Raw genomic sequence first — 13,932 nt, 5'->3', positions numbered from 1 at the left:
TCACCTCTTAGACGGTCTGAAAGCAGCGTCAGTCTCTGAATGAAAGCTGCGGACCTTGTCCAGGTCGTCCGCGGCGACAGCGCTTCCAGGTTCACTGTGACTGGTTCTCACTGGTGAGCAGAGGTTTCTTGCCGGCATGGAGTTGCTGCTGGAGAGATGACCGGCTGCGTGAACAGGGTTCCCATTGGGGTCGAGGGGGTCCTCCTTCTCGTGGCACGGCTCCTCATCATTCAGGGTGGAGGACTCGACTACGATGCTGGGCGGCGAGACTGGGGAGGGGGTGGGCTCAGAGTGGGACACCTGCAGTTTCTTCATGTGGCTGACGACTGAAGCTACATGGAAGGCTTGCTGATAAAAAAATAAAGAAAACCAGTCAAACTCCTCCCAATGTCTCACCTAGAAAACCAAGTTCATTATAAACCACTGTAAAAAAAAAAGTTGGCTTTATACTTTAAAAAACTGATTTTAATTGACTGGAAAGACGGAAGTTTGCAGACGTTGAATGAACCTGATAAATCTGATTATGATTCAAGTTCATTTGGTTGTATTGGAAACTTGATGTGAAACATTAATTCCAGATAAATTAGAGGAGAAACTTCATGAAAATCTTCTTTTTTATTTCCAGCTTATGATCATTTCTAGTCCAGCTTCCTTACAGGATGTGATGACGAGTAAGTCGTTGCTTTGCAGCAGGAACTTGGTGTATGCATGATTTTAACTCAAATAATGTCAGATCGCCGACCTCTTTGGTATATTATCTGATAAATAATAATCTGCTGAATTTATCCATTAACAGTGTCAACTATCTTCTGTTGGCAATTCTTCCTGGCTGTTGCTGTGGCAACGGTGTTACTTTTGTCCTGCTTGATGTGTTTAAATTCTTCATATGTCTGAATGTCTGCTGCTTCATGGTGAAATCGCTGCTCTGCAGGGTTTCTTCCAGGTCACAACTAGTCAGATGCTGAAAACTCCACCTCTTTTATATGAACGCACACCGATCGTTACAGGAAAACCCTGGTTTTGATAACCTGCTTCATGGTACCGCTAATCCAGATCCTGAATGTCTGGCTAAGTCAACCCAGCTAACGGAGAGATATCCCAGGTATGTGAATATTGCTTCGTTGTACAGGCCTCTGAATTAAAAGTGCAGATTTCCAGACAAGGAATTAGTGCTGATTTGTTCTTAAGAGATGTCAACAGCATCGTGCAACAACAAATAAAATCTCTCACAATAAATTTAAGAAAATTTTATTTACTTTTATCGTTTCATCCATAATCCCCCAGTGGTGCTGATTAATAAAATATCTAAAGTGCTTTAAAGGTTCAACAAACACTGAAATAATAATAATAATTAAACCCGCAAGCGGCATCCATCGGGTCCTCGCCTCATGCCGAAAAAACCCCATTCCCACATTGTGGACTATGTTGAGGATCAGACACTTTTATATGCCTTTATTCTGGGTCCAGATCCATTGCATTTCTATGGGGATATACAATGTGCTTTAAGTAAAGAAACTGGGCATAAACGCCAAGATGGCGGACACCCTGTTGCCATGGTAACAGGTTCTTAATACACTTTATTGCTTCTCATGGGATGTTACACATGTGCCGAATTTCGTAGCCCTAGCTCAAAGCAGACGTTCCGGGCCCTCAGGACCCCCCCTGAAATGTACTTCCCCCCCACAATACATGTTACAATGTGTTAAGGACCAACCAAATATGAATGCTTACATTTCTGGTGCAGATCGCATGCATTTCTGCAGAGATATAAGCAAACTGTCTTTCATGGCGAGAAGGCTTTTTGCCATGGGTTGCCACAGTAACACGCTTTCTCCTATTGAAAAGATTTCACTAACTTTTGGTCCCCATCTTCTCATGAAGCTTCCTTCTGAGTATGGAGTCAATTGCATGAAAACCCTCAGACTAGTTCGTTGCAATATGATGCACTTAAAGTAATAAAAATGGCATAAACGCCAAGATGGCTGACACCCTGTTGTCATGGTAACAAGTGGTCAATTGGGTTTTTGGCTTGTCTAGAGTTGATACACATGTGTGCCGAATTTCGTAGCCCTAGCTCAAAGTAGATGATCGGACCCCATGGGGCCCCCCCAAAAAAGTGCCCCCCCCCCACAATACATATTACAATGTGTTAAGAACCTACCAAATATGAAATATTTTAATTTTGGTGCAGATCGCAGGTATTTCTGCAAATATATGAGTGAACCGTGTTTCATGGCGAGAACGCTTTTTTCCACGGGTTGCCACGCTAACACGCTTTCTACTATCAGAAAGATTTCAATAACTTTTGGTCCCTATCTTGTCACAAAGCTCCCTGGCGAATGTGAAGCCAATCGCATGAATCCCCTCAGACTGGTTCGCGCCCAAATCAACAAAAACGGGCTAAAAAATGGCCGCAAACGCCAAGATGGCAGACACCCCGTTTTCATGGCAACATGTGTTTCATTGACTTTTCTACTCATCTTGACGTGATAGACGTGTGTACCGAATTTCGTCGTCCTACGTCAACCTAAACTTTTTTTACCCCATTCTCGGGGCCATTTTTGGCGTTTCTAAGGGGCGCTGTCGAGGCATTTTTGCATTGGCGTGTACGCTGACCCTAGAATATTGCTATTTTCGCCGGGCTTGAGGTGTGTGCCAAGTTTCGCAACTTTTAACAGGGTCTAAGCGGGACAAAATTGAGTGAGTTGTGCTAACGAGGAAAAAAATAAACATTTCAACAACAATAGGGCCCTGCCATACTCCGTATGGCTCGGACTCTAATAAGAAGAAATTAAAGCCGCAAGCGGCATCCATCGGGTCCTCGCCTTATGCCGACCTCTCTACCCCAACTTGTCACAAAGTTTTCTGGTGGGTTTGAAGTCAATGGCATGAATCCAAAACTAGTTTGTTCGAAGATATGAGTGAACCGTGTTTCATGGCGAGAATGCATTTTTCCGTGAGTTGCCACGGCAACACGCTTTCTGCTATCAGAAAGATTTGAATAACTTTTGGTCCCCATCTTGTCAGCTTCCTGGCGCATATGGATCCAATCGCATGAATCGCCTCAGACTAGTTCGTTCAAATACAATGCGCCCAAAGTGACAAAAAGGGGAAAACAATAGTTGTAATGCCAAGATGGCGTATAGCCTGTTGCCATGACAACAGGTCTACAATTGACTTTTTTGGTCGTCTTATGATGGTAGACACGTGTGCCGAATTTCGTCGTCCTACGTCAAAGTAAATTTTTTTTGGCCCATTCTAAGGGCCATTTTTGGTGTTTCTAGGGGGCGCTGCCGAGGCATTTTTGCATTGAAGTGCATACAAACGCCAGATTATCAAAATTTTAGCTGGGCTTGAGGTGTGTGCCAAGTTTCGCAACTTTTCACGGGGTCTAAGCGGGACAAAATTGAGTGAGTTGTGCTTAGAACGAGGAGAATAATAAACATTTGGAAAACAATAGGGCCCTGCCATACTTCGTATGGCTCGGACCCTAATTAAGATGAATATGACAGAATTAAAAGACAAGAAAAAGAGTTAAATGTAAAAAGCTAGTTTGCAGGAAAACTACTCACCTTCCATTTGGATGTGGCAAAGTTTCTCTCCATCTGCTCTGACACAGAGTGATAAATGTCCACATTTTTCGCTGTGTCTCCAGCAATCCTGGAATCACCAAATGCAAGTTAGTGTGGAAACAAAGTGGGAAACATCCACAGAGCGTGTGTGTTGCAGAGACTGGGACTCACCAGGGGTGTCTGAGAGCCTGTTCAGTGGTGAAGCGTTTCGTGGGGTTTTTCTCCATCATATTCTTGATAAAGTCTTTGGCTGTGGACACATGAGGTGGACATGAAGGCATGAGGAGCTGCACATTAACTGTCATACACATGTAAACCTTGATACTTAATCTGCCGGTAATACAGTTTCGTTTATCAAAGTCCCAAATATACACTGCAAAAACTGAAATCTAAGTAAGATTAAAAATCTTAAATTAAGTACACATACGCTTATTTTTTTAAAGGTAAGATAAATCTTCATTTTTATGCCAGAGAATTCCTTTTGTTTTAAGAGTATTTTCACTCGTTTTGCGAAGTCTTGACAAACCAAATTTTCTTGCTCTGTCAGCAGATAATTTATCTTATGTTAAGCAACATTTACCTCATTTTTGTATATTTTTTTCTTGTTTTTAAGGCTGTTTTTTCAGACATGTGTGTGCTTCTTTAATGATGGACTTGTTCAGTGTTAAACCCCCGCAGATACACTCAGGTCGCTGTGCTCATCAAACACCAGAATGGGGACCAAAATATGACTTCAGCGAATTACAAACATCATGACAATAACATCTGAATGGCTGTTGTGTCGGATGGTGGACGGTTTAACACACTGTTAACCCTTTAAGCCCCGACCCATGAAAAATTGGTTAGAAAAGTTCAGTTGTTTTAATTTATTTGGGCCTTTAACAATATATAACAAAAAGAGATAACCTTTTTTTGGGGGGGGGGGGGTATTTTCTTTTTATTACCATTTGATATGTCAAAACTATTATAATAATCTTCTCCTTTCTGATATCTCTGAGGGAGAGAAGACATGTATCACATTGTGTTCAACTGGATTTTGAGCTAAGTTTTTACCATAAAATTGTGCAAAATGTCTCAGAAACCGTGTGAATAAAATATAAATAATGTCCAGCTTTATTGTGTTAAAGGTCAACCTTCAGCTTTGCAGGTGGAAATAAGTCAGATTTCATTGTGGCTGCAGGATGCAATGTTTGCAGCATGAGGACGTTAATGTCTCTACCTTTTTGTGATGCTTTAGTGTTGTTTGGTCTTTTTTCATTTTTCAGCATGTTGGCAGGGATGAAATGAATTTAGGACCATTTTTCCGAATGAAAAACAGTTTTCTTCATGTCAGGACGGCAGATAACATGGCTGTGAATGGCAGCGTATTTAATTCCTCAGGAAGGTGAGTGCTGTCATAGCTGGTTTAGTATCTGTGGGAATTATATCTGGCCTAATCCAGCAGGTCAAACAACTATAAATGTCTTCAAGGGGTTGTTTATATCAAGCTAATCTTGAAGAACAAATCCTGCTCTCTGCTTAACTGGGATCTCAATCAGTCTCATTGACACATTTGCTGCACCATGAACTGGGACAAACTCAACTCCAGACAGTTTTTTTTAGGGAAAACCACAAAACTTCAGCTTGCAGATAAAACAACTGACTGTTGACTGTGTACAACAACATGAAGCTTCATTCGCACTGCATTAAAATCTAATGTTAATAAAGTTGTTCAGTAAGTGTGTCAGAGATGTTTAAAGGATGAGTTCAGGTGCTCTGAGGAACATACAAGGTTTTCTGATGTTAATTAAACCTGCAGGAATAAACACTTTCCACTGGTCCCACTTAAACTTCCAGCTGTTTCTAAACAGGTGTGAGGGCTGAGAGATGTGTTTTCATACCTGACTCAGAGATGTCGTCCCAGAAAGGGGAATGAAAAGCATATTCAGCCCTCATTATCTTTGAAAACAGGCGAGTTTCATTTTCCTCAAAAAATGGAGGGTAGCCGCAGAGCCTGCAGAGAGAAAGAAGCAAATCTCAGCATACGGTATACATGAGGTATATATATATATATATATATATATATATATATATATATATATATATATATATATATATACATATATGTTTTCTATACACACATAATAAAAAACACAGAATTGCATGGAAGCAAATGTCCAAATGCTTCTGTGGTTTGATCACTGCAATGTGAAATGCTACTCTGTGCAGTTTGAACTAATAGTAGTGGGAATGTTCATTCTGAAAAGCAGCAAACAAAACAAAGGCTAAATGTAAAAGTAAGAGCAGAATTCTGTCTTCATTACAGAGTTCAAATGTAGTTTTTGGATTTGTTTCTTGGTCCATTTTGTCTCAGTATATTTCCTTCAGATGACAGAATATTACCGTTGTCTCCTCTGTGTCTGATCCCTGCATGTTTATTCAGCTTTTTAAATTTTGCTTCAACTTACAGACCTGCCTATTGATTCTCCCCAGTGGGAAGTGTTACAGTAAAAGATGTTACGTTTCAGAAGAAATGTGCTTACAGGATGTAGGTGATGACGCCGATTGACCAGCAGTCCACTGCTTTGCTGTAAGGTTTCTGAGCCAAAACCTCAGGAGCTGTAATTTAACACACAAACATAAAAGAAGTGTTAAATGAGGATTAATGTCAATAAACACATCAGGCTGCAAAGATGAACTGAGCAAAGTACAGAAGTCTGAATTGAATAGAAACTCCAAACACACACTTTCTACGCAAAAACTGACAAAACAAATATATAGATGGAAGGAATAAATGATATATGGAAAAAATGCATGTTTAAATGTTTGGGTTAGGTTAGGAGTTTATTTTAAACTCCCCCGTTTAAAAGAATTTTAAATGGGGCGAGTTAGAAAAAAATTCACTCCCCCCACAGTTGTCATGAAGATAAACATTTTGGAGCCCCTAGTGAATGAGGGGGGAACTGCAGTTTTTGTCATTTCCGCATAGTTTGTCATTTAACCTCCTGAGGCTCCGTCCATCTTTCATATACGGTCTATGATCCAGACCTGGATTTTTTGCTCAGATTAGGCAGAAGTTAAGGCCCGGTTTAACACAGACGACTGGAGGGAACTCAGCAACTTCTCAAAAAGAACGTTTTACATTTCACTGGCTGAGAACAGAGATTATGATTAGTTCTGAGTCATACTGGAGGAGAATCTGCTGTTTCACTTAAATAACAACATTTTGGAGCAGGTAAACAAGAGAGTGACGTTTTCTTGTTCACTCACCGACATATCCTGGTGTCCCGCAGGCCGTGGACATCACACCATGTTCCAGCGTCTTCGACAGACCGAAGTCACTGACCATGATCTTGGCATTTTCATCCGTGCTGTAGTACAGCAGGTTCTCCGGCTGCTTAGGCAAGAGAAGGAAAAAGAGATCAGAGGGTCTGGTAGTGTGTTGGTCATACACACATGATTCTGGAGACTTCAGACCAGGACATGTCAGAATCAGGGTACAGTTTGGATAGAGGTCAGGGTCGAGGTCAGGAATGTCTCCTCCGAGTGATGGAAAGTTTGAAAAGTTCTAAAATAACTCTCCATCTATTTCCACTTAATGTTTGGTTCATTCGGGAGATACAGGCTTGCATTTAGCTTTTTCATAACTTTCCAAGATATCTCCCACCATGCAGATAGAAATCCAAATCTGACAGAGATAACGATGAAGAAAAAAAAAAAAAAAGATAAAAATAAAGAAAAAAAGTGATAAAGATAACGAAAAAAAGAAGGATATATGAAAATAAAAATACAGATAAAAATAGAAATAAAGATAAAAATAAAGACAAACAATAAAGTGAGAGAAAGATTAAAATAAAGATAAATAAAAAGATAAGATAAAGATGAAAATAAAGAAAAAAAGGTAAAAAATCAAAGATAAAAAAATGACCAAAAAAAACTATAAAGATAAAGAAAAATAAAGATAAAGATAAAAATAGAAATAGAAATAAAGATAAAAATAAAGATGAAAATAAAGAAAAAATAAAGATAAAAAACAACAAAGATAAAAATAAAGATAAAAACAATAAAGACAAAAATAAACAAAAAGATGAAGATAATAATGCGTTAACAAACTGTGCAAACAGTTAACAAACAGAACTTTTAAAAATTCTCTCTCATTGTTACTTCCTCTCTTCTTTTCTCTCCAGCATCAAAATTAGCAGGTAGAACATATAAATATTATGTATTTATTTTTATTCTATTTTTATAGATGATGTTTGACTTGTTTAAGAAATGTTGTTTTCTAAGGTTAGAAAAAAGGAGGTTTGAGACAGTTTGAGTTTATTGTTAGTTTACTATCGCCATAGTAACATATCGTAACAAGCAGGCAAAATCCACACGGCTGTGGCGTCCCGCAGGCTGATTAAACGTCTGTGCAGGAGATCAGCAGACAACCCAAACACAGGTATGCGAAGGAGCAGCTGCACATCGGCAGAGATTAGAACCAGAATCAGATTTACAATGTTGGTGATCAAATAAAACCAATCTGGAAAAGGATCCAACAACTTTCCAGTTCAGCAAACATGGAAGCTGTAAGTCAGGGGTGTCCTATAAGTCGCTCCTCCAGGGCTGCTGTCCTGCAGGTTTTCACTGCATCACTGCTTCAACACACCTGACTCATGTTGAATGGAGCCTATTAGGTTCTGCATGATGGCTCTTTCATTACAGTCAAGTTTGTTGGAGCAGGGATACATGGAAAACCTGCATTGTCGTGGCCTTTGAGTACCAGAGCCGGACACTCCTGCTGTAAGTCCTTTTAAAAACTGAACACATCAGTTTCTGACAGACGGCGGTCACCGAGGTGTTTAAATCAGCACCGGGCTCCAAATGAAGAGAATTCAATGCATATATAGTATTTCTGATAGTCATAGATGTGTGTCTCTGTGTGTGTGTGTGTGTGTGTGTGGTGTGTGTGTTACCTTTAGGTCTCGGTGAACGATGCTGTTTGCGTGCAGGTAGCTGACAGCCTGCAGCACCTGTTTGATAACTTTGCTGGCATCCTTCTCCGTGTAAACACCTTTATCTAAAATACGATCAAACAGTTCCCCACCAGAGACCCTGCACATGCACACAGACACACAAAAAGAGTCATCAGTGCCACTAGCAATGTTGCTGCCTCTGTCTTTGTCTGAGAATTCAGTTTTACTGATAAATCCAGCAGAGGTTTCATGAAAACAAGCGTCCTGAAATATGAGTTACACTCAGTCTTTAAAAACACAGCAAAATGTATCTTAAGTATTTGAAGGAATTTTCCATTTTAACTTTTCACAGCAGTTTTACTTGTTTTTTTTTTTTGTTTTTTTTTTAAATTTTATTTTATTTGTGCATTGCATCTTGTGAGCCAGAATTTTTTCCTCAAACTTGAATGTATCTGAGGTTCTGGAGTCATCTGAGATCAGTTTTCTACTTTTATAGTTCTACAATGAAGTTTGACGTAGTTTTAGTTTTTTAATGACTCACTTTACTCCAGAGCCTCAGATCCACAGCACCAACTGTCTAAAGACCGCAAAGGCTCATGGGAAATATATGTGATTGTTGTCCTATAAAATGTTCTTTGCTGCCTGTTATGTTCACACATCAGCAATGTTGTTGGGATGTTCTGGTGTGTTTGAATGTTAAAGCTGGAACAGGAGGATCCCTGGTGTAGAGGATGATACAGGAAGTCAAACCATCAAAACTTCCCAACATTTTATCTTTAAATGCAACATAATAAGGCATATTTATGCTTAAAGACAGATACGCAGATCTCATGCAGATTTTCTCAGTTACGTGTGTCATTTAATCCATTTTCAGGGTTCTTGCAGAACCTCAGATTCTCAGATTCACTGTCATATTAAACGAATGATCAGTGGCTACAGAAGCATTAATGTGTTGAATGAGTTCACTTACAGCTGCATGACCAGGTAGTAATGTGTCCGGCTCTCATAGAAGTCCTCCAATCCCACAACATTCTCATGTTTTATCCTGAAAAAGGGGGAAATGTTGCAGATTGTGACTGGTTGAACCTTAAACACATGGAAATCTTCTCCATGCAGGCTGGGAGCCACTTACCTCCTCAGCACATTGATTTCATTTTCCAGGTTGCTATGGGTGAGGTGTTTTTTCTTCAGACATTTCAGGGCATAAAGTTTTCCCGTTGCCTTCTCCCTCACCATGAAAACCTCCGAAAATGAGCCCCTGAGCAAAGAACAGCAACCACAGGAAGATAAAGGTGAACAGACTGCATGGAGACAAACGTCAGTCTGCTGAAGATGCTCCGACACGAATAACAACTCTTTCTCTGTAGTTACAGAGCAGGTAAGAAGATCATGAAAATACGACCATGCAAGTACAGAGAAAAGAAGAAATGACAAGTAAACACATTTACAATGGTACAGCAAGGTCCCGTCTCATAGTGGTCCACAGTCAGGCCTGTTGAAAATGTTCATTTTAAGGATGAAGCCAACAGAAAAACATTGTATATAAAAAGGGCACATTTCAGATGGACAAAATCCAGAAAAGCTCAAACGTATTCTGTTGGTCGGCTCTAGTGCACTTTTTTTTTTATCCTGATAAAAGGAAAAGAAGAACATTTAAAACAAGTGACTGAATAATTCGTTGAAAAAGTTATATTTGAACTAATTTAAATTGTGGTTTTGTGTCATTAAAATATACTGGCTGACACACAAATAATGCTGGTTTTATCATTTCCTGTTGCAGGATGGGGCCTCTGTCTAAAGCTGAACATCCACAGCGCTACACCACAAAGCACTATGAAACATTTGAGATTCACTAACATGAGAAGCCAGTCGACATGTGGCTACGGCTTTCAGCTGTTTTGTAATGGAAGATGAAGATTTTCTTTAATTAAACCTTTCACATCATGTGGATCATGCCACAGTATTTCCTACACACACCTTCTTCATACACACGTCATCTCTTCAATCCTTGTTATATTCCATCAGACATTTGTCTTCTGCTATTTACCAGGTAAACAGCTGCGTTATCTTAGAGTTTTTAAAGAAAACACAACATTCGGGGATTTTTATTAGTCGTTGTGATTTTGTTTTTAACTTTCCTTGAACTGAAGCCGTCTTAACTAACTTCTTTGCTGCTATATTTTACTATAACTAACTGCATTGCAGCTCAGCTCTGCTGGATTTCCATGGTCAGTGAGCTGACTCAGACGTACGTGTCTCATGTTTGCATCAACATGCACCTGTTCGCGCCACCTCCCTTCACGCTCATTCAGTTCTGAAGCAGTCAGTCAGACACATAATCCTCTAACGAAGTGGTGCTAGGATGTTCCAGCACTGCTGCTCTGACGTCAGCACACACACATGGCCCATTCACAGCAAGCTGAGGACCAGAGAGCCAAGCAGCTGTCACACTGCAGGACACACTCTCCGTTGGGAGACTGTTTGTTTCAGGTGACTCTGATTAATGAGGTGAAACTGTTCTAAAAACACATCAGCTCCTGATAAACAAGAACAAAAACCTGCAGGAAAACAGGTCCTGTTTCAGTCCTGTTCATACTGACTGGATGGGAAATATCAATAATATTTCAGATTTGTTTAGTCTGAATTAGAAATTAGATTTATAATGAATATGTTTTTCATATTCTTAATGAGATGCTAACAGAAAGATATTGGGGGGAAAAGGAAAAAATTAAATTTTTATAAAAATAAAACAAAGATAAAATATTTGCTCTGCAGATCATGTGCATGAGCAGTCTAGTCGTCCTTCAGCGGCAGCCTCAGTTGTGAGCAGATTACAGGCATCAGGCCCCATTGATAAAAGTAGCTTCCCAGGAGGTGATGAATAGGATTATCCTCAGCTGATCTCAGACTGCTCACTGGGAAGATGCAGAGTATGTTCTCAGTCATACAACTGCTCTCTGAATTAATTCAGAACCACTCACTTTTTATCTCAAATGTGCAATATATTTATGAATCATGTGGTTCTGCATAAATATCTTATATCATATTATATCATATCATATCATGTCTAATTGTATTGAAACGTATCCTGTTGCATTGCATCGTACCATATTGTATCGAATCTTAACCTATCGTATCGTATCCTATCCTATCCTATCCTATCCTATCCTATTGTGTCTAATTCTATTGAAGCGAATTCTATTGCATCACATTGTATTGTATTGAATTGTATTGTATCCTTATCCTATTATGTCTATTAGTATTGTATCATATCCTATCGCATTGTATTGTATCATATCCTATTGTATCTAATTGTTTTGATTGTATCCTCTGGCATTGTATCATATCATATCATATCATATCATATCATATCATATCATATTGTTTGGAAATGTATCCTACTGCATCGCATCGCATCGCATCGCATCGCATCGCATCGCATCGTACCGTATCCTATCCTATCCTATCCTATCCTATCCTATCCTATCCTATCCTATCCTATTGTGTCTAATTGTATTGAAACATATCCTATTGCATCACATTGTATTGTATCGTATCATTTTCCTATTATGTATAATTGTATTGGAATGTCTCCTATTACATTGCATTGTATCGTATTATATCCTATTGTATCTAATTGTATTTAAACGTATCCTTTTGCATTGCATCGCATTGTATCGCGTTGCATCGTATCATATCGTATCATATCGCATCGTATCGCACCGTATCGCATCGTATCGCATCGTATCGCATCGCATCGCATCGTATCGTATCGCATCGCATCGTATCGCATCGCATTGTATTGCATCGTATCGCATTGTATCGCATCGCATCGTATCGTATCGTATCGCATCGTATCGCATCGCATTGTATTGCATCGTATCGCATTGTATCACATTGTATCGCATTGTATCGTATCGCATCGTATCGCTTCATATCGCATCATATCGCATCATATTGCATCATATTGCATCATATTGCATTGCATCGTATTGCATCGTATCGCATTGTATCGCATTGTATTGCATTGTATCGCATCGTATTGCATTGTATCGCATCGTATTGCATTGTATCGCATTGTATTGCATTGTATCGCATTGTATCGCATCGTATTGCATTGTATCGCATTGTATTGCATCGCATCGTATTGCATTGTATCGCATTGTATCAGGAAGCTTGGAATCAATCTGCTGACTTTTTAATTGGAAGACAACTTCTCTTCCAGCTGAACTATGGCCCATGATGATCAAAATAAATATTCAGAGTCAGACATGTCATGTAGTCCTGCAGGAACTGGTCACATGATGTTTCCCATGGAATCACATCCTTCCACACCAACTTCTCCAAAACCAGTTAGCTATTACAGCTGCAGGAACAAAGTTTTATTTTACCCGATCACTGAATGTTCTGTATGACTGAATGTAATGTGTCAAAATAAATCTGATCATCCTACTGGGAGGTCCACCCTGCCTTCAGACACATCATTTGATTTCCCATCCTCATTCCAGTAGCTGTACTTACGATCCCATTTTTCCTTTGAAGTCAAATACATCCTTGATGTTGCTGATGCTTTTCTTCCAGCTGCAGATGATTTCCTTCCGCCCCATCTTGGCTCTGACGTGACCGTAGACTCCTGAAGAAGAAACTACGTTAATAACTTCTAATTCTCCTCATTCAGTTAGTTTGCGTGTTGTGTTGGCTCTTTTCTTTTCTTTTCTTTTCTTTTTCAGAAATATGCTGATTAACTGTGCTAATAGTGGACCGTGGAAGTAACACTTGATGCACAAACGATGATAATGTATAACTGTACAACGTTTTAGCCAAATAGGTAAATAACTACGAAGAGACCATCATCATAATTCCCTTTTTATGACATTAAATTCTGTACCGTCTCTTTATTTATGGTGTCCTTCACATCTCAGAATAAATAATGACATTACCAGATGCTGACTTGTTATATCCTCATTTCTAAGATACGTACTTCCCTCATCTTGGAGCCTGTTCTACGGTACTTTGTGGAGTCACCCCATTTCCACCTTTCGGGTTACATAAAAAGCTGCATGTCCAGAACAGGTTGGCCCTCCAAGTAAAGCCCGTTTGTACCTATCAGTTACACAAGATTCAAAAATGTCCGGGATTAGAGAGATAAATAGCCAGTTGGTTAATCTTCACAGTCATCCCACCCTCCCTCTTCTTCACCTCCCTTGTGTCTGCTGTGGGAACAGATTAAAGGGCTGATTCCCTGACGGGACAAAAACTGGGTCGTTTTTTAGGTCTCACGATGAAAAACCAATGAACTCTGGCCTTCCAAAACCCTTACAGGATCATCCTCCGCATTAGATGTTCAGCTCTTTTGTGGAAGATTGGATTTTTTACAAGCACAAATTTCCTCAAATATACCCAAAAAGTGTTATTAGAGGTTT

At 39.5% G+C, this 13,932-nt stretch overlaps 1 protein-coding gene across 1 annotated transcript; it reads right to left on the bottom strand.

Annotated features, from left to right (window-relative positions):
- Positions 1 to 13,137, bottom strand: camk1ga (calcium/calmodulin-dependent protein kinase IGa; the record flags this gene model as incomplete). The annotated part of the gene is made up of 10 exons (XM_079242876.1): positions 13,031 to 13,137; positions 9,642 to 9,767; positions 9,480 to 9,554; positions 8,510 to 8,648; positions 6,822 to 6,945; positions 6,095 to 6,170; positions 5,453 to 5,565; positions 3,744 to 3,822; positions 3,573 to 3,660; positions 1 to 348 (listed from the first exon to the last, which is right to left on the bottom strand). Exons 1-10 carry the CDS (start codon positions 13,114 to 13,116, stop codon positions 1 to 3), a joined length of 1,254 nt encoding a protein of 417 aa, XP_079099002.1. The 5' UTR covers positions 13,117 to 13,137.
- Positions 13,138 to 13,932: the final 795 nt, after the last annotated feature.

Source organism: Telmatherina bonti, assembly GCF_933228915.1.
Source record: "Telmatherina bonti genome assembly, chromosome: 6".
Classification (NCBI taxonomy): domain Eukaryota; kingdom Metazoa; phylum Chordata; class Actinopteri; order Atheriniformes; family Telmatherinidae; genus Telmatherina; species Telmatherina bonti.
The sequence above is the reverse complement of the archived record's forward strand: the minus strand, read 5'-3'. Positions and strand labels throughout refer to the sequence as shown.